Below are 27,118 nucleotides of genomic sequence, written 5' to 3'. Positions count from 1 at the left end.
ACATATGTAAAACCATTAAATGTTTCTCTTTTGGAAAATGCAAATGCTTTTTCACTTAGCCTTCATTATTATTCAATCTGGAAATGGGACCAGATAGATAACGCTTAACCTGAAGGGCTAGCTTTTCCTTCCATGTTCTTCCAGTGTAAACCTCTAGAAAAGCCATTAACCTCTGATCTTGTCAGTTAGATGTAAAAAATGATTCTCCCCAACCCAAACCTTCACAAAGAAAACAACCCACCATGAAAATACAGAGTCTGTCATGGCTATGTCAGAGTACAGGTACAGTGTGGTCACGTTTGGGTTGTGTGTATTTTAGACAATGTCAACAAAATAACATGTGACCCTTCCTTCTCTAACTATGCTTAGTTCAGAAAAGTGACCATAATCCTGGGGAATATTGGCTCTAATGACTAGAGAAGCATAGGCTTATCAGAATATACCAGCTGACTTCCAATATTTGAAATAAACCCAAGTGTGCAAAAGACACTTTATTGTCACTCCAAAGGGTGGCAGTTATAGCAATGTGAGAAATGGTAGCAAAGAAAGTGCATAGCACTATAACTACTTTCTAAGGATTATTGTTCCAAATCTGGATAACATGGGATGTGGAGAAGTATCTGTTATCTGAGGTGCCAGTTATATGTGATCATGGGTTACTCATCAGAATCATTACTCAAGGAAACTTTATTGTTGTGTGACTCTCGATATTTCAAAATAACTTATGGATGCAATACATTTGATAGATTAGAATCACAGCTGTATTTGTTTCTACTATGTTGGGCAATATTTTGTTAGTCTGAGAAAACCAGAGATCCACTTTCCATAAAGATGTATATATGAACAGTTAATTTTTACAAGATTGTGAAGACTCATGAGTCTCCCTAAGCTTTCTTAGGTTCCAGAATAAGATATTTGTTATATATATCTTCGCAAACCTGGGTAAATCACTTAACCTTTTGGCCTACATGACACTCATAATAATGTATAGTAGGCAATCTTCAAGCCAAAGAGATTGTTTAACTTTTCAAATATATATATTTAATATGGAAATATTTGGTTAGAACTATTTTTAGTGTCAGAATTCCTGTCTATACATTTTTTATTATTGAAAATATTTTTCATACAATATAATCTGATAAGGGTTCCCCTCCCCAAATTTCTCCCAGAGCTTCCCCACCTCCCGTCCCATCCAAATCCACCATCATCTCTATTTCATTAGAAAAGAAATAGGCATCTTAAAAATATAACAATAAAATAATATGAAATAAAGACAAACAAAATGGAAGAGGACAAAACAAACAGAAGAAAAGGAGTCAAAGAAAAGCACAAGAAATGCCTGTGAAGTAGAAATACACGTGTTCATACACACAGAAATTCCATAAAAACATACAACCAGAAACCACGATGTATACACAAATGACCATTAAGGTAAAAGAAGAAAAAAATCAGTTCTAACAAACCAATACTAAACAAAGAACCTCAAAATGCTATTGAGTTTGTTCTGTAAAGCCCCATATCCACTAGGAGAGGCCAACACAAAAAGACAAATGTATTTATTCTGTAACACCAGGACTTGGGAAGCTGAGGCAAGAGGATCAACTAACAGGGAAATACTATCTTAAAAAGAAGAATAGAGGAGAGTAGGATGAGAGATACCATAATAGAGGGAGCCATTGTAGTTTTGAGGAGAGATCAAGTACTAGGGAGATTTCCAGAGATCTACAAAGATAACACCAACTGGCAAACTAAGCATTAGTGGAGAGGCTAACTTAAATGCTCTTCCCCAATAATGAAATTGATAACTACCTTATATGCCATCCTACAGCCTTCATCCAGTGGCTGATGGAAGCAGAGGCAGACACCCACAGCTAAACAGTGAACTGAACTCCCAGAACCGAGTTGCAGAGAGGGTGGAGTGATGAGCAAAGGGGTCAAAACCGGGGTGGTGATACCCACAGAAACAGCTGACCTGAACAAAGGGGAGCACATTGACCATTGACTGATGGCTGAGAGGACAGCATAGGACTATTCCAGACCCCCTGAACGTGGTTGTCAGTGAGGAGGCCTCGGCAATCTATGGGGCTTTAGGTAGTAGATCAGTCTGTATCCCTGGTATACGGATGGACTTGGGGAGCCCATTCCACATGGAGAGATGCTTTCTCAGCCTGAACACATGGATGATATGACAGACTTTGAAGGTTCCCCAATGGAGGGCCTCACCCACCCTGGGGAGGGGAGGGGGTAAAGGGTGGTTGGATTAGGGGGTTGGGCGAGCAGGAGGGAAGGGGAAGGAGAGGGAGCTGGGATTGACATGTGAAGTAAGCTTGTTTCTAATTTAAATGAAACAAGCAAAAAAAAGTGTAAAACAAATTAAAAAATCTAAACACAGGTGATGGGATGGGGCAGGTGGGGAGGAAGGAGAAGGGGAGGGAGGGGGAACTGGGGTTGGAATGTAAGAATAATTAAAAAAATAAAAATCTAAACACACAAATGAAAAAACAAATGGAACCCTTGAGCACGGTCATATAGGCATTCATAACATAGTCTTTGAGATGAGAGCTCTTCTCAAAATTTGAAAAATTGAAGGCTAAATAATAGGGGACTCAGAATCATTTCTTGTTGTATTGTGCATACTCTAACTTCTGAGTGCTGATGTCCAGTTCTGATTGGTGGCTGTTTGCACTCATGAAACAAAAGCACAGAGAGTCTGTGGGGGAGTCGGACATGAATGAAAGATGAGGCACCCCTTGCACTGAGAGAAAATATAAAGGCAGTGGTGCCTGGGCAAATCCATTTTATAGCTCATTAACCCTGATCTTAATTGATGACAGTCATCGCCAAGTTTATACATATGCAGACATACATGTGCAGGCAGAAATGGCACTGACTTCTGTGAATTCTGTTTAAGGTAGAGAAATAATGGGGATGGACATTTCCTTATTGTCAGTGGACAATTTCTTGTTAGTTACTTGTGGTTTGTCTGCAGTTCGTGTAAGACTGTCTTTAGCAATCTTAGTAATCTTAAATACAGCTGGGAGGGTGATTTTGGTGTTAGCAAAAGCAGAGTAGCACTGGTGGAAATTTCATTATACCTTTCAGATTCCCACCTATCAAGTCAAGGAGATTTCTGAAGACTATCTCCCTTCTATGCCCCTCCCTGTATCGTAAACTCACTCTCCTATGCCTGCCATTTCCCCTCCAATACCTTCATCTTTCTCCTCCCTAACATAAACAAGTATTTATGGTTAATTCTAGGGAGAGCCTGGTGCTTTAGGAAAAAAACACTAAATAGAGTTATGCAGAGCTGCCTGGATAGGGTAGCACCCCTTTAAGTATTTACTATCCAGTGGTAGAGAAGGGATACCTGAAGCAACTCAACACCACTTTGATCTGCATAAACACATACAGACATGCCCCCCCACTCCACAAAATTATTCTCAAAGCCACAGCAGGCATTCATGAACTGATGCGCTGTGCCAAGCCACACACCCACAGGGAGCAGCAAGCATATTGTCCAATGTCCAGTCTCTTGTAAGAATAAATTCCTGAGCACATCTAATCCTGCAGCAACTCCTGAAAGTGTAAAACCCAGGTTTTGTTAAGAGAGCTAAGAGAGTTCTCTGAATGACTGTCACACCACCCCGTTTTATGTGGTTGGAACATAGTCTGAGAGACTGGATCTGCACATCCAAAGATGGCACATACAACAGAGGGTAGTGAAAGTCATATCAAAACAATGACCTAAAATTAAATAAGGAGAGTGGTGGAGTGGATGAGAAAGTCTTCATGAAAGAGGTGGGATGGAAGTGAACTTTTAATAAACAAGGTTTTGTTGTGGTGGTGTTTTGGTTTGGTTTGTTGGGAGCCATGTTTCTCTTTGGCTATTGACTATGGCCACTGTTCATTTGGTACCTTCTCTTTGGCTTCTATCCGCAAAGATATTCTTAGTTCACTCTACAGCTTCTTCCTACTTGTAATGTTCTGACCCTCTTCCACTTGGTAATCCCTGACCCTGGACTATGTATAATCACTGCCTGTTGAGGAAGCGTAGGAGATTACCTAAATATGTAGGAGCAGATTCCTGATGTCAGGTAGCCACTCCTCTGGAGTCATAGGCCAGGGATAGACTCTCTGCGTATGAGTGTGCCAGTTAGCTTCAATATGCACGTGTTAGACATCACAGAGAATGTTATGGGAGGACATTATATTTAGGAATTAAAAAGAGAGAGACATCAGAAGATGGCTACTTTTCCACACTGAAACTAACCAAGGTAGCTGGACACCAATTCTATCAACCCATAGAAAACAGTGCCACCATGACAACTGAAATGCTTTGTTTCTTCTTACTTGGAATTACAAGATTGCTTCTTTTCTTACAAGAACAATCTGTGTTATTCGTCATAGGAGGTTAATAATTCAAGTCTGATTTGAGTGCTAAAACTCATTATTCTTATGGTTGGCTGGGCTGCATGTGTACAGAAGCCAAAAGCATGGTCAGTATTGAGTGACTGCAGTAAAGCACAATGAAAAACATTGCTTCGTAACTCTAATTTCACTATTGTTGGGAATCATAATGTAAATATATGATATGCAGGATATGTGATGTGTGACCCACAGGGGTTAGGGCCCAAGGTTGAGAATCACTGAAGTCTATTCTCTGCTGTGGTTTCTTCTTTCCCCATTTGTTGTTAGGGTTCTAAACTTCTGGCTACTCATTTTGTTTTCGGATATTAATACTATCTACTTTTTTTCTTTCTTCCTTATTTCCTTTCCTCTTTTTTTTTTGAGACAGCATTTCTCTGTGTAATAGTCCAGATTTTCCTGGAACTCGTGCTGTAGACGAGGCTGGCCTTGAACGCACAGAGATCTGCCTGCCTCTGTCTCCCAAGTGCTAGGATTAAAGGTGTGCACCACCACTACCTGGCCATCTTTGTCTTGCTTAGATAACTTTTAATATTTCCCTAGGTATGACGATGTATGAATAAAAATAAGCAAGAAATGTATATGATTATAACCCTGTCTGTCTTTTTACTAACAGTTACCTAGCACATAAGAAGTTTTTGAATGAATTCTAGGCTATACAGGCTACATCCAGGTCTTTTTCTACTCATATGTAAATCCACTTTCAGTTTTCTTGGTTGCCTATTAAAATTGTCTTATTACACCTTATAAACTCTATTATTTCTTTCTCCAAGGAAATACAGATAGGGGAATAAATCAGAATTTTCCTTGAAAAATGTAGTTTTGTTCAAAATCCCTGCTTCTTTCTCTTTTGGGAACCTTCTCAGGTATTAAGTACCAATATCTGCTACCTTCTTAATCCAGTTCTACTAAATGGACCTTTCCTATAGTTACAAGGCAAATAGAGAATAAGTCTACTATTATGTGGGAACATTTGAAGCATTTGAAGATGCTTGCAATGCTACTTTTGTCTCCATTACTCTGGACTGAATGTGTTTCTTAACACCATCTGTTCCCCAGCCTGTTCGTTAATGTATCGTTTACCATGAGATGCTAAGCATCTCAAGCCATACCTCATGTATATATTAGGTAAGGGTTTGGGGAAATTATTCTTCCCTCCATGAGTGAGAAATTAGAATTCAATACATAGAAATAATTTTTAAACCATTGCATGAAACCGTTGTCTGTTATTACATTAGTGTTCAGTAAAAATCTTGGAGTTATATTTCACGCTAACATTGTTGATATTAGGTCTCCTTCTTCCTATACTAGCTACTTATTTTCCCATACCTTCTTTCAGGATTTTACAAATGTCCTTGTTATTTTTTTTTCTCATCTGACTTCACGATGAAGCAAATGAGTACACGATACAGACAATGCCCTGGGAGAGGACATGTGTTTCATTAACTACAATCATTCAAGCCATCTTAACTTCTATGAGGGACCTCTAGATCCTTCCTGGGTACATTTCTCTTTTGTCTGAACAGACAACAAACACACAGAAAGAAGAACAAGTATTGTTTTACCTGTATGTCTGGGACTTTGAGGACCACAGAAAGCAGTGCCAAAAACACTCTTTGGGAAAACAGTATAACTGTTGATCTTATGCCACACTGGTTTCCTTGCTACCCAAGTCAAGACGTTGTTGCTTATATGTGTGTAATCATGATGTGGTGCCCAAGAATTAGAGCAATTGAGATGCTTCTAGTAGGCAGGTAATTGTACATACATATCAAAGTTAATGACAGGCTCGCAAGATGACAGAATTAAATGCAAAGGATTTTTAGATCAGTATCTTTACATCAATAGCATTAAGCAAATAGGTGATAAATACCTGGTCATTAGGCATGTCTGTAATGTACATATGGCTGCCTGGCAACTCCCTGAGCAGACAGCAGATTGTCTGGGACAGAAATGTCCCTTTACCATTAGATAGACTGAATCTGCAGTTTAAAGCCTACAAGTCAAGGAATGTGCACAAACCTTCCATAGACATCAAGAGAACATTGGGATTAGCCCAATTCAAAATGAGAGGTAAGCCCAGACATTTGTTTCTGCAGCAAGAACCAATACCCAATCATTTCTGAGGCCTCTTACGAATCCTGCTTTTGCGTATGTGTTCCTTATATACTTGTTATGTAAGTAAAAAATTTCCAATATTTATTAATAAATCCATGAATGAATGCTTGGTACTCTATTATTGTGGGATTTAAAAAAATCTTAGTCTGAGACTCTCGAGATTGCCAATAAAACTTACCTTGAATCACATGGTGGAGTTAGCTACTAGCTGACCAGAATTAGCCATAGAGGTTTTGGCGGACCCAGGACATATAGAGAGACACAGAAAGTAGTTGGGAGGTGCTTTAAATATTCGAGGCCCTTTTGAATTGAGGGAGGAGAAAGAGAGGAGATCACTGGTCATTTCTCCACTACTTCTCTGATTAATCAAGTTTTTACCCTGATCTGTAACTCCCTAGATTTATTTAGTAATGGAACAATATAAGTAATTTCTTCACTTCACATTTCTCATATTTGGGTATGACACCTAGAAAGATGTGTTTATTAATAATAACCCTGACTCAATCTCCCCAAACCCCCAAGTTAACAGGACCTAGTATGGTTTCAGCAAGTTCTAACTCTGTGTATGAGTGATGTGTGGTATGTCCTGTGTGTGGTGTTGCATGCCCATGAGTTTATGAGTACATAGATCCATGTGTGTGCATGTGAATCTCAGAAGATGTCCAATGTTTTCCTCTTGGTCTCTGCTTTATTTCCTTGAGAGAGGGAACCAGAAAATGGCCATCAGGGCTAGATTGACTGGCCAGGGATTTTTTTCTGACCTGCCTGCCTTTTCACCACAATTCTGGAGTTACAAGTTCTCATAACCATGCCCCAAATTTTAACTGGGTGCTGGGACTTGCACTCACATCTTCATAATTGCAGAATAAGTGTTAGAATCCACTGAGCAATATCCCTAACCCACCAGTTCTAACTTTTATCTCAAGTGAATAGAATGTTCTTATTCTTTTTGTTTTGTTTTGTTTTGTTTGTTGTTTTGCCATGTTCATCAAGAAATCACAAGTTCTTCCCTTTGGGGCCATTTTATTCTTTACCCAAAGGCATTTTCTTCTCTTCAAGAGACCTAGCTAATTTTCTTTCCCAATTGCTGTCCTTAATGGTCTCTTAGTAAAGGTAACTATCTTACCTTTTCCTGAAATGTTTATGGTTCTTGAGGAACCAAAAGCATGCCATAGGCTACCCACTTTCTCCAAGAAGAAATGCTTCTTTTCGGGTGCCTCAAACAGAGGTAGGCTGACTCACCCACATGAGTAACCACGCTTACTTCCAGGAAATTGTGTTCGTCAGGTGTACATTTAACTCCTAAAATCTGATACACAGACATGTGACTAAACAGATAATGCACTTGTAAAATTACTTAACAAGTCCAAATATGTGACACAGTTTTAATAAAGCATGCCAGAAGACACCAAGCTTTTCGACTCTCTGCCTTCTTGCTCTTCCGTCCTTAATGTGGTTTTGAGGACATGATGTCAAGATGGGTGCTGTCCAGAGGAAATAGCTCTGAGTTTTTGGTAAGAGTTACAAGGTGTTAGGGCAAAATAAGTACAAAACTAGACCCGTGTATAGCCCCTCAACATGAACTAGGTCGTAAAGGCAGTGTGGTTGTAGAGAAGTTTAGGAAGGTAAACATTTTAGAGGAGTGCATTGCGACATTGTGCACCAAATGTGATTATCTTTGCCTGGGAGAAGGAAAATTAGGTGTTGGATGCAAAAATCAGGTATACTGGGTCACATCAAGTTTCCCTGGCTGATAGCTCTTTCTAGGAAAGCACAGAATAGCAAGGTTGCTCCAGAAATTGACTGTGGGCTAGCACTTGTGTGTGTGTGTGTGTGTGTGTGTGTGTGTGCGTGTGTGTGTGTGCGTATTGTGTGGGAATCAAGACTCACTAGACTCAGTGCTGGTTAAGTGAAGTTTATTCAGGGAGAATGCACTTACCCAAGAAACATATGACTACTGTGGGTTACCGTTCCAAGGATGCCAACCCTGCCACCTGGATGCTCTCTGCTACCTGACCAGGAAGCAAGAGAGCATGGGTTGGATCCCAGACCTAATCCTACTCTAGAGTGTGGTCAGTGTTACAGGTGGAGGGGTGGTGGTGGTGAACATCTCATTGTGTGTGTGTGTGTGTGTGTTTGAGGCAGATACTACCTAGTAAATCATCAGGCCTCATTCACAATCATACCATTTTTATACTTAAGGGAAAAAAAGACCTCAGGGATCTCAACACCCTTTCCACTTTCTGATGTGTCATTAAACCAACTCATTGTTTGTTGTTGCTGTTGTTTTACCCCCAGCCCCAGAAACCCAGTGGATTCCAACTGACCTGTTATTATTACTTGAGGTTGGACTGAAGGATTCTCACTGGGTAAAAGTAACACCATTTCTTTACAAATTCTGCTTTTCTCAGCCATGCTAAGTTTTCTCAGCCAGCGTAGACAGTTTTGATTGCTTAAGTTCATTTTGATGCAATAGATGGACTCCATTCTGCTTGATTGTTGGTCTGCAGTCTTTTAATTTGGCTACTATGGAACTTGTTCCCTTTAGTTTTTATAGAAAGTTTTCTGCCTCGTGCAATAGTTTGTTTCTTTTTTTCCCACCAGATTTAGGAAATAACATTCTGACTGTATGTAAAGCAGGGGATGTCTGCAATGGGAATTTAATTGCCATGTGGTCCTTAATATCGCTATAGGGTATTGAATACAAAAGTGACTTAATAGTGTCTGTATTTTGACAAGTGGAAACAGACAATCAAAATGGCAGTTAGAGCCGTATCCACTAGTCACTTGCTGGGTGCACAGATAATGAGTCAATGGTGTGAAAGCTAGAACTGTAGACAGATAAAACAGAGGAACCAGGGTATATGCTAAAATACATTGTAAGGTTTGTCACAACACTCAGATGGAGCTCTGAAGAATTTTTGTAGTTAAGTACATGACATGAGTGAGCTCACCACTGAAAATGTACAAGTTTCTTAAACATGACTCACATAAGCAATAAAGTTACAAAGTGGTGAGTGAAAGTCTGCTTTTGACTTTCTTCCCCCATATTTTTTTTTTTTTTGGTTTTTACGAGACAGGGTTTCTCTGTATTGTTTCGGAGGCTATCGGTCCAGCCTGGCCCCGAACGCACAAAGATCCACCTGCCTCTGCCTCCCGAGTGCTGGGATTAAAGGCGTGTCCTACCACCGCCCGGCTTCTTCCCCCATATTTTGTACCTGTGACTATTCTTTGCCTTTATATTTTAAGAGATGCTCGCCTCCTCCATGAATAGACAGGCACTTAAAAATGACTGTGATTTTCACAAGATGCTGTCGAGTGCTGTTTTCTGCTACCCATTTCCTCAAATATGAATTTATTGCTGACGGAGGGCAGTAGTTAATATTGTTTTAACTCCAAGGTAAAACAAACATGCAGAAATTTACATAGTTTTCCAGTGTCTAATGCTAGCGTATGTGAGTAGCTTCAAAATAAAAATCACCTGTATTTTTCCTAAAGAAAGAGAAGAAAAAGGCCTAGCGGATCATTGCAAATTTGTTCCCATTGAGTTAATTATCGTTAGCTTGTCTAGCAGTTTAATCTTCTGTGTGCTGTATAAAGGCATCTGAAAAGGCTTAACAACGTAAAGATAGCTACTTATCCATTTTATTTTATTTTTTTTTCTTCCATTGATTGGCTGAGAAATATCTGCTTGAGGGGTCTTTTGAAGTTTCCTTAGAGAATATTTATGTAAATTGAAAAAAATCAGTATTACTTGTAAAAAAAAAAAGAACTAAAACTTTGAGTTAACAGGACAAAGGAGAGTAGTGTCTAATCCCTCAAGTAGGAAATTGCTTTTCTTCATAATCCATTGCTTTCACACCGGTTGTGACGGCTACTGCTACAGAAGAAAGAACCTACCTTTCCTTGTCTGTGATTGTTTCCTTTTTCTTGCAAAGTATAGCGTGGAATAATAGTTGAATACGCAAATTTAAATTATAATAGTAAAATGCATGACTGATAGGATCCTCCAGTTTCATGGAAAAGTGCGATTTTTAAAGAAGCAGGGGAGAATTTGCAAGGAAAACTGAAATGAGAAATTAAGATGTTGGCAGAGTGGCTTATTTGTAACTCTTCCTTGTGCTATGATAAATATTAGCTAGAAGAAGGCAGGCCATGCTCCAAGGGTGATGATTTTCTAAAAGAGGCGGGTTTTTTTTTCTACCAAATGTTTTGAATTTTGTCTTTGACAAATTTTAAGTCAAAATATTGTTTCTATGAAAGGGTGTTGATTGCATTTATTTGTATTGATCTTCCATTGACCATTAAACTAGTCAATTCGACCTCCATTTAAGCTAATGTTTGCTCCCCTAGGTAGTAGCATTAGTTTTAGTATAAGGCACTGTCAATTGGATCAAAACACATACATTCTCCATTAGTTGCCTCCAAATTTTATTGATAAATTAAACTTCACACTGTACAGAAAACTTATGCTTTTCCATCCTTCTAAATGAGCACCACAGGTTGGGTGCTGTGGAGGAATGCTGTATCCTACCACTGGGTCGGGGATAGAGACAGGAGGGTCAAGAGTTCGAGTCCACCTTCACTGACATAGAGATCAAGTTCACCAGCCTGTGATGTCTGAGATGTTGTCTGAGAAACTCAAGACACCACTCCCAACAAAACAGTGAATCCAACTTTAACTGTTGAAGAGAAACAGAAAAGGAAATTTATTTTATCTCCTCAGAATTTTAGAGAATGCATATCTAGAAATGTTCATTGTGTGGCTGTGATGCGATGTCTAAAATAATTGAGGTTAAACTATTTTATTGAACATTCTATGAGGTAATCATTAGACAGCATTCCCAGAATCATCAGGCATTGCCTTGTTTTAGTATGTTCCTTCTGTTAAATATCGAAGACCGCAACATATGTCTAATGAAAGCTTCATTAGGAAGACATTAGCAAATTAATTCTACTTGTGGTGTGGCTTATTTTATTTAGAACACAATCAGGTAAGCTCATTACTTTTGCAGCATTATGCTTTCTACTGTACCTCCGTGCAACCAGGAACAATTCCACAGAGGTCTCTGGTATCCACTAACACCTGTCAAGATAAACATGTGGTCCTCTAGGGGAATCACTGCAGCAACAGAACAGAGCAAATGTGAGGGAAAGCAATTCTTTCACAAAAGGAAAAGGAAGACAGTTACCAAAAAATAGATTAATGGTTCTTCAAGATGCTTCAGAGGTCATAAATGTGTTATAAAAGAAACAAAGCATCCCCCATCTTTTAGAAATTAATATACTGGGACATGTACCATCCATGCTGAAATCGATATTCTAGCAGACTTGAATTGGGAAGTGACCACAGTGTTTGAGTTGTGCCATTTCCCAGCTCCTGAAGCTATTTTTCATTGTCCTACAGTAAATACATTTCATTCAAAGTTAATTTTTGATCATGCATTATTTGAATGGTTACAGTGATGATGCCAGCAACATTCTATATATAAACCATATAGCCAAAGATTCAGAAATTAGCTAGAAACCTTTTCTTGAAGTTCCACTTGCCATCAGGTAGCTTGGCCAGGTTGTATCTTGTTTTTCATGACTAAAGAGAAAGAATGACATCTGCTATGACATGAGTAGGAAAACATAATAGTGAATTCCATTATTCCTTACAACCAAATAACTTGACATTCCAATTAAAATTAAAATTCCAGTTTCTTATGGATCCTTAGCAATAGAAAGTGCTAACTGAGGAGTTCCTGAGTAAGCTGAGGTGGGTGTTTCCTTCCTCTGTTTGGGCCCTTTGAAATCCCTAAGCATGGAGATAGAACTGACTTGTAACTTCATATGCTCACTCAACATAGCTGTAATTTAAGCATATAATTACTTGTCTTACTTGTCTTGAAGAGTTATTTTTTAACATTCCAATAATCCAAGAATGCAAATAATGGACAATGTCTCCAAAATTTTCCAAAAGAGAAGTAAGTTCAAAAGTCTGATTAAATAGTGATTTGAATATGAGGAGGGAAGAAGGGAAAAGGAGTTGCTTCCTGTTGTGTTTTTTTTTTCTCGAGAAAACAGGATGGGTAATGGCAAAAGAAAGGAAGGAAGATTTCACCATATTTTAGAAAAGAATTCCTGGAGGTTGAACACGAGGAATCTTTAGGGGAAACAGCAGAAGCTGGGCTAGCTAGGACCAGCGAGGATGCACAGAAGCCAACATTGAGGCTTATACTCCATGCTATGAAAATTTAAATTTACCGGCAGAGAAGGAGATCTTTGTAGTGGATTGGCCATGCCTGCTGAGCTATAGTTCTAACACTGAAATATCACATTGACAAATTTGTAATCTAATATATACCTGATCTAATAACTACCAAATTGGATAGGGATCAGATTATAGATCCCACGTAAAGCTACTTCAGATCCCACCCAGATTTCATGACTGAATTCCTTTCACTGCATTCAAATGGTGATATATGTTTCAGGATATAGATTTGCAAAGAGAGTAAGCTGGCTGGTAATATAAGTGCTTGGATGTTTGAGATATTAAACACATGGTATGGGCATAATTTGTGGTTTCTGACTTAAATGTCTGTGCTTAATAGAGACTCATCAAATTGCGTGTTAGTTTTCCATCACCCTACCTAGGCTTCTAATTGTCCTTCTAAACTGGATTTCATTCTGAGCAAGCTCATGTTGCTTTCTCTGCAGAGATATATGAACATGGTAGACTGTGCTCTGCAATGTGAGCAGACAGGTGCCAGCTTGTCAGTCTACAGCACTGATCTTCCCTGTAGCTGATGCTGGCCAAATAAGAAGCTTGACATGCCAGCACCTGGGAAAGATGTCCTACTTGCTTTTGTTGTGGTGGTTGACTAATTGGAACAGTAGCAGCTTTAGGTTTTATTTGAAAGCAAGTATTACCTAAAATAACACGAGATAATCAACCAGCAATAACAACATAGGTATATACATATATGTGGCAGATGATATCCTATTTGGAACATATCAGATTCCTTAATCCTCACAGTGACCCACCAATTATTCCCATCTTTTTAAGATTGGAAATTGTGTTTATATAGCCCACCTAAAGCCATATTGATAGTAAGTTAGTAGGAACCACTAACAGTCACCAAAGAAGAGATCATATGCAAAGAGCAGCAGGGAAAAAAGATGATTTTTCAACTAGAATAAAGAGAATATACATTTGTATGTTGTGAGATGAAGATGGTGGCATATTGAAGTCTTCAAAAATGTTTTACAGGAGAGAAGTGGACCAGTACCATCATATATGCTTAGAGTACATTGACCTGTCTGTAGTTCTTGAGGCAGCTAAATGGAGGTGAGATCATCGCTAAGTAGCTTAATGAAAGAAGCACTCTGCGTATTCACTAATAAAGCCTATGTCAAGGGCAGCATTCAGACAGAGGCGCAGCCCAAAGTCTTGTCCTCCTACACCAGCAGCTCCAGCGTCACTCGGAACTTGCTGATAATGTGTAGTAACAGGGTCCTCCAAGGATTAAAGAGGCCAAAAGCAAAGGAGCCAGTGACCCAAAGCACACAAAATAACAGATCTTATAGTGTTTTCCCTTCGTACTGTAATGTGAGCATGGCAGATTTAGAGAAGCCAGACTAATAAATTGTTTGGGAAATAAGTGTACTTGACTGAGTAAAGGGTATTTCAAACACTGTTAAATTAAAAACCCCATCACAGCTCCTTGTGTCTATGCTTTCAGCATCTGACTAAAAAGCATTTATATGAATGACATTCTTAGCCTGTCTTAAAACATGTCCCGATGATATTAAATGTAGTGCTGTAATCATTCTGCAGATGTGGAAACTGGGATAGATGATAGGGATGAGATTCAAACTCACATTCTGACACCACAGCTCCATGTTCCCCAACTAATGAACATGGGACAATGGGACAGTTGTCAAGAATATGAGTTTCATGAAAAATTAAGCATACAGTAAATTCAGACAGTGATTGAAAGGTGACTTGAATGGTTGGTACCCCAGTGACACCTGCAATATTTAAAGATAGTCGCTGTGGTGCATAAGCACCGGCTTCTATTTAGGCCATCATAAATTACATTCTTACTAAATAGGACAAAGGAAACATACAGATCACAGAATATTCCAGTCCTAAATATAAGTAACCTTGACTTCAGTGAAGTCAACGGAACATCCAGACTTTAATTTAGTTTGAGTGGATTGCGTGTCATGTTGGCTCATGTTGGATTCACACCACTCTCCCTGATTTATATTACTGAGTAGACTCAAAGTAATAGATAGATTGATTGACTGTACTTACCAGTCTGTGTCTGTGACTGGATGACTGGATGGTGACTGTTTGGGAGCAAAAATGAACTTCTAAAACCATACTCAAAATGACTATTCTTCTACATGATTTTACTACCACCCCCAAAATAATAAAAGGATTACAGTAGATTTCCACAGATGTCACATGTCTCTCTCTCTCCCCCCCCTCTCCCCTTCCTTCCTTCCTTCCCTCAGTGTCCTCATTCTTCTACTCATCTCTCAGAATCCCTTCAGGATCTCACACACATAAAGAGGTAACAGGATCAGGAGTTTATGTTTATGATTCTTAAAGACTATATCCTTCTGTCCGTATCCTCCTTTTTCCTTCAGTTCTGAGAAACACAGGTAGATAGACACATGGGGTCTGCTTCTCTCTATGATGACATGAATAGAACTGCAAAAATGCAACACTGACATTCTCCTCATTTTAATTTTTAAAAGATTAGTGCTGCCCGTGGGTTTTAATATACTTCTCCTTTGCTACTTTTAATGTCTACTTTCCTATTTAAAAAGCTTAAAACTGAGCTATAAGGATTTCCAATTAAGTTCAAGGAAACCATGAAAAGGTAGAAATGTCTGCCTGGCAACCATTGTATTCTTTAAGACAAAAAGACTGACTTTGGAAAATAAAACAATAATTTACCATGTCATCTACTTCTTAGCACTATTGTCAACTTAGCGCTACTCGTGTTGTTGTCCATTGTAAATCATCACCTGAGTGATTTAACACACAGAGCTGTTTGCTTTTTTTGGGTAGTATTCAGGAGCAACAGTTGTTAGGGGCAAGTGAGAGTTAACTATTCTTTAGGAGATGCAAAAAATGGTCATAGTAAGTGCAAGATTCAGACCATTTTCTGCTATAGAAACAGGATTATTAATAAATTATATAGCATGAAATTATATAGCTCTGGGAGCTTGACAAGGTTCTCATCCTTTGTTTGTTTGTTTACTTTTGTTTTGATAGGCAAGCCCAAAGATTATTTGCCAAAATGTTTTCCTTCAAGCACATATCGTAATGTTTTGTGATAATATTTACCCAGCTTATCATCTCTCAGTATCAGGTGGCTATCAACTGTTAGAGATCAATATGAGTACCTCCTTTACACCACTTTGTAAAGGCTAAGTGAGTTAATAAAATCAAACCGGAGAATCAAGTCAACTATAGACAATTTGTTGGTTCTTAGTAGTATTTTGATGCCATTACACATGATAAAGGATGAGACACATTTAAGATTCAAATATTTTTATTTCAATAGAAGTGAAGTTTATATACAAGAGACTGTGGATAGTCCACACATTTGCTATATTAATAATAGAAACAAAGAAATTCAGTTCTTAGCCCCTGCTACACCAACTCTCAATACTTGAATTATATATATATTTATTTTAAATAGATAGAATATTCAAACTAGTGAACAGAACTCCATCATGATCAGATAGTGATGGCCCAAGACTTCCAGCAACTCTCTCTGGCTTCTAAGGTTATGACTATGATAATAGAACATAAAATATGGTTGAAGAGTCAGCATATTGGTCTAACTCCAGCTGCTGCAGAAGCTGAGGCAGGAGGATAACTTGAGAACAGTGTGAGCTGTACAATGAGTCTGTATCTCCAAATGAAAGAATTCCAGATGAAGTCACTTACTCTTACAGATTGCAGAGTAACACGTACACTTAACATTACCCTGCACATGCTGGAGGGGAAAAAAAATCAGGTAGCCAAAGCCCTGTGTTTCCTGAACAAATTTTTGAGTCACCTAAAAACAGTTTGTCAGACATCCCTTAGTTTCTCCGTACAGACTGTGATCTCAGACTGCTGGCGCACAGATTAAACAAAAAGAGCAAGCTTTCATTGCCTCATCCAAAAGAGGCATGTGTCTGTCCATAAGACTTTTGTCCACCATCGGAACAGAGAACTGTTCCTTGATTCACAAAATTACTACCATTTATAACAAACAGGACTGCAGCAGCACACAGTGTCTACCCTAGTACCTCTTAAGAATTGCAAAGGTGCCTGCGACATCGGCCCCGGAGACAATAGCTACAATTTTCTCTGCCAAGGCAGCCATAAATACTCCTTCTTAAGCATTTGAGACCCCTGTAAAGCTAAGATTTCTAGCTTCTCCTTCCCCTAGCCCTGCCTTTATCTCTCAAGGCCTTTGGCAATATAAAGCAGGAGGGAGATTTCTCTTCATTGACTACTCTTCGGCAAACTCATTGGAATCTTCTGCGTTGATAATTTTCCTATGTGCTCTAACTTAACACAAGTCACCCTCTGACAGTGCTACCCCAGCTTTCCCAGCAATCAAGGGAGTAACAAATGCAGTCAATCTTATTTATCCACACAGAAAGGTTCTTCAGCCCTCTCCACTGGAGTGTGTAACCCCAAATTAATACCCGACTCTTTGATAATCATTGGTGCAAAGACTGGTGAAAAACTTTTAGGACCCTACAGTGGTTCAAAGGTCAAGCTGAACAAGGTGAGGCCCTGTCTCCCTTCTTCTGCTCAAGCAGCAAAGCAAACACCCTGACTGCAGCTGGCTTAGGGTCAACATGTTCACACTTCTCACAGGGTTTTGTTTTGGTTTGACTGATTTGATTTTCTTTTTCTGTTTTCTTTCTCTCTGTTTTTGAGAGAGTGCCTCTGTGTAGTTCAGACTATGTTCAAAGAACATGATTCTCACACTTGTGGCGTGCCTCTCAAAAAAGTGCCTTGTTCACAGGAGTTTCTTGAGCGATTCTAGTATTTGAAAACAGTTCCCAATCCTACCACTAAAATGCACCAGGCCTGAGTGTCCTTGATGGTCAAAAAAACCCATGTGTCACATAAGCTTCATTCAAGTCGAGAGTTCAATGTTGGTTAACGAATAATGAGTATTAAATAGCATCTTTAGATAGAAAATAAGGGTACTTGTTAACTAGTGATTCAGAAGGATGTTACTAGAGTTCAGAAGAACCTAACCCTGGCATTTCTCTCTAGAAAGCATGATTCACTATTTGCTGCTTCAGCGTGCATGGTGACCATAGCCATGGTCATGGTTATGGACCATAACCATAGAAAATGAAGAGAACTTGATGTATCTGAGGAGATTACCTTATGTTTCACTTGCGCTGGACACTAGAGGGAGTACAAAGGAAGACTTAGCTCCTGTCCCTTTCAGGAATCTAGCTGGAAAGCAAAGGACAAATTACACCATCTATGGGGTACTGGAGAAAATACACTCCATTTCCTATGGATAGAAAGGGTGTGAGGTGGAGGGCACATTAACCGTCCTGAGCAGTTATACCTGCACTGAAGAAGATGCTTCCTGACTCACATGAACGGAGATTCTGATGCTTTTTAAAAGCACTCTAACACTAAATGGCACTTGTGTCTTTTCTGCTTCCTGGGATTGTTTAGAAGAAAAGACTGTTTTATGAATGAAGTCGTGGTGCTCCAGTGAGACACCAAGAAATCAATGTGATGTAACCAGCGAGCAGCGTTGCCAAGAAGCCACCCCAGGTTTTCAGTTACCTAACCCAGTGTTCTCTCCTCTTAATGTGAAGATTCTGAAATGTCACATTCAGCATCCAGGCCTGTAATTAGCACTCCCCATGTGTGTATGCTCGTCAGTGGGAGTGGTGGATGCGATTGTGCCACTGATCGAGTGTGAAGGTCAGAGGACAATGTTTGGGTGTCTGCCCTCTTCCACCTTGTTTGAGACAAGAGCTCTCTGCTGCTGGGTAAATGAGTTTAGCTGACATTCCTGCTTCTGGAATTTCTCCTGTCATGGCCTCCCATCCCTTTAGGGGCCCAATGGGAATACTGGTGACTGAACTGCTACCTGTGTCTTCTATGTGGGTTCTAGTGACCCAAAGACTAGTCATCAGGAATTAACAGCAAATGCTTCTGCCCAAAGATCCATCTCCTCACACCCCTGGACCTATATAGTCTTAAAAGCATACTCTGGGAATGATTCTGCTCATTCACCCAGAGCTGTACTTCATATGATAAACATAAAGATGACACTTGCTTCTGAATTAAAGTACATACTTAACAAAACCACAGCGGACTAAGAAGAGGAGATTGCCCTCGGGGACAAGGGTAGAAGCAGCACATAGTAGGAGGTTGTAGGGCTTATTCTGTTGGTTTTTGAGCCTCTATGGGAAGTTGAGAGACTATATTTACACAGAGTATTAAGCCACAAAAGAATTAGACTGTCAGGAAAATGAAATAATGTTTGAGGGAAAGGGAAAGGGGGTGATGATGGATTGCCACTTGTTTGATTCCTAACATGTCTCCCCCAGGCATTGTTTATGTGACAACTTCTTATGGTATAGTCGCTATCTGTCTGCAAGAGCTGGCATACAGTATACAAATTCAAACGGCCCCATGAGTGAGCAGCTGATTTGAACCAAATCCTCTCAGAATGTCTTTCCTTGGTCTAAGACCTCAGACCAGTGCTGGTGAAGATGGGACAGGAGGATCTGGAATTCAAGTCCACTCACCTCTATATGATACCCCGTCTCAGTAGAGTAGTAACTACTACTAATAATTTAATAAAAACACAGGGGCTCATATTTGTTGTTGCATGTAATACATGAAGTCAAGAGCCTACAGAGGTTGTGTGCTTTCAGAGTTACTTTGATTTCTTTCGATAGAGTAACAGCCAGACTGTCAAGCCAGAGGGCACACTGTTGCCCTTATCATCTGTTGGAAAACCTGGTGATATTTCAATAATAACCCCTGATCTTAATCTAAGGGTGTCCTCCCTGTCTGGTGACATGTACTGTTAGATTTTTAGTCTGAGAGGTAGATGATTTTTTTTTTCTGGTTTCTTTCAGAAAAGATGCCCAGTTTCATATAAATGTCCTCTTTTTCTTTTTCTTTGAGAATACCAGGTCATGGAATTTTTGGCCATGATGCTATTTTCCTTACAAAATAGGGTGAGAACCCGCCCTTAGAGGAGGAGAGTTTGCAGCTGGGCGTCTAGATATCTCAGCATTACTGTATATCCCAGTTTCCTGACTGAACGCCTGCTAAGTCTCTGTCTCTAGTCTCTCCCTCTTCTCAGATTCCTTGCTTCCCCTCTCTATCTCTTCCCCAGTTGCTCATCCTGTTGTCTTCCTGGACTTGCAGCCTCGCTGACTTCCACTGGCTCCTAGGAGGCACGATATTGTCGTGGGAAGGAAGGCTCTTTGTTATAAATAATACACGCTGTAAGCAGATCATCGGAACTGACGCCGAGTGGATGGTGTCAAACCTTTTTTAGCAGTTTGGATTTGAACACCTGGTAGAACAAGTTTGGTCCAATAAAAAGAGCCCGATTTCTTCCCTTTTAGGAGCGCTGAAGACACTGGTTACTTTTACGCAGAGGGGTAGGGGATGGTGCCTTTTGCCCGGGTGATTCAGACGGAGGGATCACCTGGCTGAGGGAGAGCGTTGCTTGTTAGGTGTTTCCCGCATCGCCGTCCACGTGTCCCTATGATGTGTGGAGAACGCCAGGGAGAGGCAAAGCGGGCGATTTTTGCGGGAAGCTAGACCAGCCTCCCTCGTTACATAGGCTCGTCCTCTGCATTGCATCCGAGCTCCGGTGATTTGCTGTTTGGAGACTGCAGATTTGCATAGAGCCCCTAGCTTCACCAGCGTGTGTGGTTTTCGGTTCTTTTATTTATTTTCTCTCTCTCTCTGTCTCTCTCTTTTTTTTTAAATATTGTTTTTCCTCTTCCGCCTCATCGTCTGCTCCTGCTTTTCCTCTGCTCGCCTTTCCCCAGTTCGATCCCCGCTGTCTTCACAAGGGTGCCCTCTTCCCTCTGAACCCTTCGCCGGGCGTAAGAGTCAGGAGGCGGCGGACTCGGAGATTGCCTCTGGAGCAGGCGATGCGCGCCGCTGCTCTGCGCGCTGCCCGGGGGTGGCTGGCGCGAGCCGGAGAGCCGGCCGGGGCTGAATGGAGGGAAGGGGTTCCTCGCGTCCATGGGGTCTGCTTCTCTCCTGAAAGGAGGCTGGACCGGCGAAGTGGCCTCCCCATTCCCCACGCACAATGCTAAATGGATTTACCTAGTGGATTCCCGGTGGATGGCTGTCATGTAGAAGTGAGGACCCTCCGGGAGGAGCTTTAAACAATTTCCCGGCTCCCCACCCCCCGGCACACACTCTCGCCCGAAACTCTTGGGGAGTATCTCTGGAGAACCTGGAGCCCTGCAAACCTGGGAGCAGCCACCCTCTCTGCGCTTGCTGTTCTCCGGGGCTGCCTTTCCGGACAAGTCCCCTGCCAGCTGCATTCGCCTCGGCTATGTTTCGGATTGTTTTGGATGCAGGGCACAGTCGACTTCAGGACCCCGAGAAGACTGTCCGAAGGAGGGAGAGGATGGGTGCCCTGGCGCGGTGAGGCGGCCGGCCCCGCAGCCCGCCGCGAGCCGCCGGCTCCCCGGCTCCCTCTCCTCTTCTTGCACCCCAAACTTTGCCTCCCGCGGCGGCTGCCCCTTGGCGGGCGCCCCGCCATGTACCAGAGGATGCTCCGGTGCGGCGTCGAGCTGGGATCGCCCGGGGGCGGCAGTGGCGGCGGCGTAGGGGGGCGCCTGGCCCTGCTCTGGATAGTCCCGCTCACCCTCAGCGGCCTCATAGGAGTGGCCTGGGGGGCGTCCAGTTTGGGAGCGCACCACATCCACCATTTCCATGGCAGCAGCAAGCATCATTCAGTGCCTATTGCAATCTACAGGTCACCAGCATCCTTGCGAGGCGGACACGGTGGGTCTGCGATGCCAAGTTCTTGCGGGTTATCCCCTGGTCGTCCCCCCTTCCCCCAAACCCTACACTCTCTCTCCTCTCGGCCCTTAAGGCTCTAAGAAATAGGAGCCGGAGAAAAGGGAGGTGCATTTAGGTGTGCTTGTTGGGAGCCACTTATCTCTTTGAAGACAATAGAAGGGGATGGGTGAAGGCATCGCGGGTGTTTGTGGTGAGGGGTGGGAGGGGCGTGCCTTGCCGAGGTGCTGGGAGACGTGGGCATCTGATAAAGGACCAGCCTGGGCAGGGCGCCTGGCCCCACTGGAAGGGGGCGTCACTCGCCAGAAGGTCACTCAGTGGCCAGATGGGGCGCCGCGCTCCACAGAGGGACCTGAGCAGAGAGAGGAGGGCTCTGCAGAACCTTTTGTCTGTGTGGTGCTGCCCCACCTCCAGACCGTCTTCCGCTACCAAAGCAGGGAGCGTTCGAATCTGTGCATCCCTCCAAAGTGCTCCTAGACTGCAGTGGCAGGAAAGAGGTCCCGGGACTAGGGATTCACTCAACAGGAGGCCGGTCCTCTTTCCCTACTTGGGTCTTACTTGTAGAAGGTAGCGGCATATGGCATACTCTATCCTCTCTGATCCTGGCCTGTCCCCACTGGACACAGAGTTCCTCCTGGGAACCGTTCTCTGCCTGCTTCTCTCTCTCAATCTCTGTCTCTGTCTCTGTCTCTGTCTCTGTCTCTGTCTCTGTCTCTGTCTCTGTCTCTGTCTCTGTCTCTGTCTCTCTCTCTCTCTCTCTCTCTCTCTCTCTCTGTCTCTCTCTCTCTCGCTCGCTCGCTCGCTCTTTCTCTCTGACTCCCCCCCCCCCCCACACACACGGATTTCAGTTTCTTGGTGATTTGATTGAATTACTCTCTAGACGAAACGGGAACGATCTTTAGACTATACCGACCCTGAGGACCTTGTCCACAGGCTCCGAACACAGTCGGTCTAGCTTTCTCCTCTGTTCTGTTCTTTCCACTGAGGGTTTCCTTGGAGTTCAGGCTGGCTGGGCTAAGCCAGGAACTCTGCCTGGAGGAAGAGAAATTAGAACAGAGGGGGCCTGTTTTTTTGTTTTTTGTTTTTTTTCCAAAATGCAGTTTGATAGGAAGGAGCTTAATGTAGAGAAATGTGTTGGGTAGCAGGTAATTTCTCTGGAGGAACCAAGAGTTTGAACCGGGCCCCCTCTCATCTTTAGATGAAAGCTATTGTTAGATTCCCCGAACGGCCAAGCATAAAATAACAAAATCAGCCGGGTTTTTCTTTTCCCCTTTCAGTGCAGGAGAGCCTTTGCCCACTACCAGTCTTTCTTTCCTGAGGGTAAAAACCCCACTCGTTTACCCAGCAGGCTGGAAGTAGTGATCAGCTTCTTGATGGCTCTGCTACATCTTTCTGGTAGAGTCCACCCACCTTTAAGACCCTGTTCAGCCTTTGTCTCCTCCCATGCATTTCCCCTCCCAGGGGCAGCTGTTAGTACTGTGGGCTTGCCCCTTCCCCAGGGACAGACTTCCTACCTGGGGACCACTGTGGTTAGGCACGAAAAGCTATAGAATGATCTAATGAGCAGAGGCCAGGTCACCCTGGCAACCCCTCACTGGGAGTGGAATAGTGACACACTTTACTTTGGGCCCAAAGAACTGATTGTTTATCTAACTTCTCTGGTCCTCCCAGGAATTCCTTTAGACACACCTAGAAAAATCTGAACCAGGCCTTCCTTTAAGGATCAGAGGGCAAATTCCTGGGCACGACAGTAATGAGTTTCAGGTGCGCCTTCCTCTGGTGCCCATCACCTGGGTGCAGCACTCAACCACTGCCCAGCCTTTGTGCAAGAACTGTACCAGTCCTGTGGGAGGAAAGCGAGCCAGGGCACAGGAGGGCCAGACAGAGTGTGGGTGGGTGGGATTGGCGCAGCAGATGGGGGTATGCGAGGGGGTAGGGTGCCTAATTGTAGCAGTGGGGGACCATGAGCTAATAACTTCTTATGCATATTCAGTTCCCCAAGGAGTCTGCCTCTGCAGAGTGACTGGGTGATGAGGCCTCTGAATGGGCAGTGTCTGAGGAGGTGACAGAGGACAGTAAGGGGCCCTCGTGGCAGTAGGACATTCCTTTCCTCTATCCCAGGCAGACGCCTTCTGCTGGTTGTTGCCAACACGTATTTCCCTCCAGAATACAGTAATTGTATGTGAGTGAAAAGCCAGGCTCATGTATCATTGAAAAGGAGAAGAAAGCATGATAGGGTGGAGAAGATGGTATGTGGGCCACAGATGGCATTGTTCTTTGGGGCCAGAGAACTTTCTCTTCTTCAGGGGCGCTGTTTACAAGATCAGCATTTGTTGGTAAACCTCCCCTCCCCCAAACTCCGCACACTCACCAATCAAAAATGTAGGCGCCTAAATAAAATCCAGGTGTGAACTTTCTACACTTCACTCCTCTCTTCTCTAGAGAAGAGGGAATTGATTCTACAGAGAAAAAAGTATTAAGGCCATTAGACCGAGAATGCAGCCTCCGAGGGTGTTAGACTCAAATCAGGGTTGAGGAAGCACCGAGGGGCCAGAAGCGGCAGGTGGGATGGTAGCCTGAGAGAAACCCAGTAAGAAAGAGGTGATGGTGAATGTGTTGGGTCAATAAGCTCGCCGAGTATTTAGCTAATTGTTAGGACCAAGGGCTCATAAGGGAAGAATTGCTGAGGCTGATAGATGAGACTGAAAGCAGGCACAGAGGTAGATGACAGTGTGATGGGTTCCTACCAGAAAACCAAGACAAGTGAAAAAACAAGAAACGAGGCTGAGTTTCAAATCTGCAACTCTTGTGTATATGCGTGTGTGGACAAACAAATAAATGAGGCTGTTTGAGTCTATTAGAATTTCTGAGACTCACAGGGCCTTTTATTTCGTGATATGGAGTACAGATGTATGCTTAAATGTATAGAAGGGATAAAAAGAAGCTTGTGTGGTACATTTTAAGGACTAGAATAATTGCGTTTCTTACCTTTTGGAAACTGCTGGGCTGGGGATCCAGGTTCATTCTTCTTCATTTTCTCATCATGCTATGCTTCATTTACACTATTATGAGGTGTCACTTACAAGGTTTGCAGGGTGCAGAGGGAGCTCATGGCTACCCCACACGTCTTTGTGCAAGCTGACCCAGTTGCAGAGACTGTGGTAAGGCTTTTCTAAAGTGCATATATATATGTATATATATATATATATATATATATATATATATATATATATGAGAAGCAGATTCGGAGACCATTTCAGCACCCCCCCCCATTTTGCATGAATTTAAAATCATAAACGGTGAAACTACTTCTGTAGAAAATCATTTTCTTTTCCAGTTAAATCAGTGGAGGACTGTGTAACTGTAAATGATAAGAAGCAAGCCTGCTTATAATTAAAGCCAACTGGAGTCCAGAATAGACCCGCGTGCTTAGCCAGTACTGCTTTTGTGCTGTGCCATATGTGGGGAGCATAGAATGATGTCAGTGCTATGCTCAGGTTCCCAGCCCAGCTCCCAGCCTTCCTAAGCGCCCATGCTCTGTACACTTCAGAAAATTACCTTAGAGCCTCCCAATATTTTCAAAGATACAGAGAGGAGACAGTCATCACACATCTTAGCCACCGATGTCAGTTCTCCTCCTCCCACAAATACGAGCTGTGGGAATTAGAAGGCTGTGATGAGGTCACACTATTAAGGGGCAAGAGGCTTTGCCCAAGGGGAGATGTTAAAGAATCTTAAAGCATGGTTTGTGTTTGAAGGAACTTAATGATATTAAGTAAGGGTAATAAACAGGAATTTATCACAGATTTCTTCCAAAGCACTCTCAAGGTGCATGCCAAAGTTCTAAGAGGAGTGGTGGGTTTTTTGTTTGTTTGTTTGTTTTGTTTTTTTCTTTTTTGAGACAGGGTTTATCTGTGGCTTTGGAAGCTGTCCTGGAACTAGCTCTTGTAGATTAGGCTGGTCTCGAACTCACAGAGATCCACCTGCCTCTGCCTCCCTAGTGCTGGGATTAAAGGCATGAGTGGTGGGTTTTTGAAGGGAGCTTGCTTATCATTTTCCTTGTGTGGCTACTGAGACATGTCATAGATGGGTCAAACAATGGAGCCAGATCTTTGATCAGAGTCAAACAGAAATTAGAATCAAACCTTTGTGGCCCCACAGCCCAGGGCAATTCCACAATCTCAGAGGTTTTTTTTTTTTTAACTAAAACAGAGAAGGTCCTGCAAGTGACTTAATGGCTGGTCTCTTGGACTAATAAGAATTCATTAGTAGCAGTACAGCCACGAGTTTTGTGTGCAGCATATATGAACAGTACAGCCTGCTGCACGGAGGAAGACACACTCAGCTGATGTCCCACTGGTGTCTTCATTAACTCTGCTGAGGAACTTTCTGTTTCATGCTTGTTGATAGCAAGTTTATGATTTATTTTCAGTCATAACCAAGAGGACAGGTTGGCAAAACCCTTCCCAATATGTCCTCCCTGAATGAAAACTTTGACAGTTCTGGTCACTAAACCCTATAGGCGACTGGAGACTTTTTGACTCTGAATATTTAGAAGAGATATTGCTGCTCTACCATGCTTGTACTGTTGACTTCTGAAACAAAATGGTCACCACTGAAGTGTCCTGAACAAGATGGTCAGCAAATATTTCTGCATCAGTTTTTGAATTAATCATGTTCTAAATAATCCCAACAGCCTGAAGAAATTTAACTTTCCCCAAATTGTAATATATGCATGCCTTAGATTGTTTATCCACTTGCCCAGTAAATGTACCATAAGTGTCTCCAGTGGAAAAGTGTCCACATTTGCTTGTGTAGCTGGTACCATGGAAGGTATAGAGTGAAATGGGAATCATGGGAGGAGGGAGCAGATGGGAGGAGTCAGTGCACTTCTAGTCCAATCATTGTGTTTATACCTTGGCTCGGAAAGTACATGCTACTGGAAAATGTCAGTCTTCAGACAGATAAACACAATTAATTCCTCTTTGAAAACAGGTAATCTCCAAACACAAAGATTAAAAATAAAACCCTACCAAGTTTATTCATATGTAGCAGTCATCTGGACGGCCTTGTTAAATGGTCTGATAACAATATAAAACAACTGAATTTTATCACAAGTATCTTTCATTGCTTTAAATATTAATGCTCTAGGATCTCCTTGTATAGTTACCTTATTCTAAATTGATGCATATGTTTCTTGTAGCAAAACACAATTCTGTGTTTCAAGTAAACATTGGACTTGTTTCATAAATGCATTTGAAATGGGATGTGCATTGATTTAAATTTACACTAATGTGTAAATAATTGAAGCAGCTTGGTCAGGCAGTGATAATTCTCTGTAATATATCCATGTGAAAATTTGGCCATTGCCATTTATTGGAGTTGTATAAGTTTATAAAGCTATTTCTCTTCTCTAAGAATGTTTTGTGAGCATGTAGAATACAAATGCGATAAATTACCACACTAGAAACAACAAATGAGATCATGAATTTGAAAGTAGTTTCCTAATATTTAACAATT

At 41.9% G+C, this 27,118-nt stretch overlaps 1 protein-coding gene across 32 annotated transcripts in view; it reads left to right on the top strand.

Moving 5' to 3' along the window:
• Positions 1 to 27,118, top strand: part of Nrxn1 (neurexin 1) — a 1,058,108-nt gene that overhangs the window by 626,583 nt on the left and 404,407 nt on the right. For 4 of the 32 annotated variants that reach the window (XM_040737019.1, XM_040737018.1, XM_040737017.1 and 1 more), the window contains exon 1: positions 19,910 to 21,583. The exons of the other annotated variants lie outside the window; for them this stretch is intronic. In XM_040737019.1, the coding sequence (XP_040592953.1) occupies positions 21,148 to 21,583 (436 nt within the window). In that variant the 5' untranslated portion in view covers positions 19,910 to 21,147. Of the gene's footprint in view, positions 1 to 19,909; positions 21,584 to 27,118 lie in introns of those variants that run through there. 32 annotated transcript variants of the gene reach the window in all.

The sequence above is a fragment of the Mesocricetus auratus genome, unplaced genomic scaffold, assembly GCF_017639785.1.
Source record: "Mesocricetus auratus isolate SY011 unplaced genomic scaffold, BCM_Maur_2.0 Super-Scaffold_100676, whole genome shotgun sequence".
Lineage (NCBI taxonomy): Eukaryota > Metazoa > Chordata > Mammalia > Rodentia > Cricetidae > Mesocricetus > Mesocricetus auratus.
This window is presented reverse-complemented; position numbering and strand designations above follow the sequence as displayed.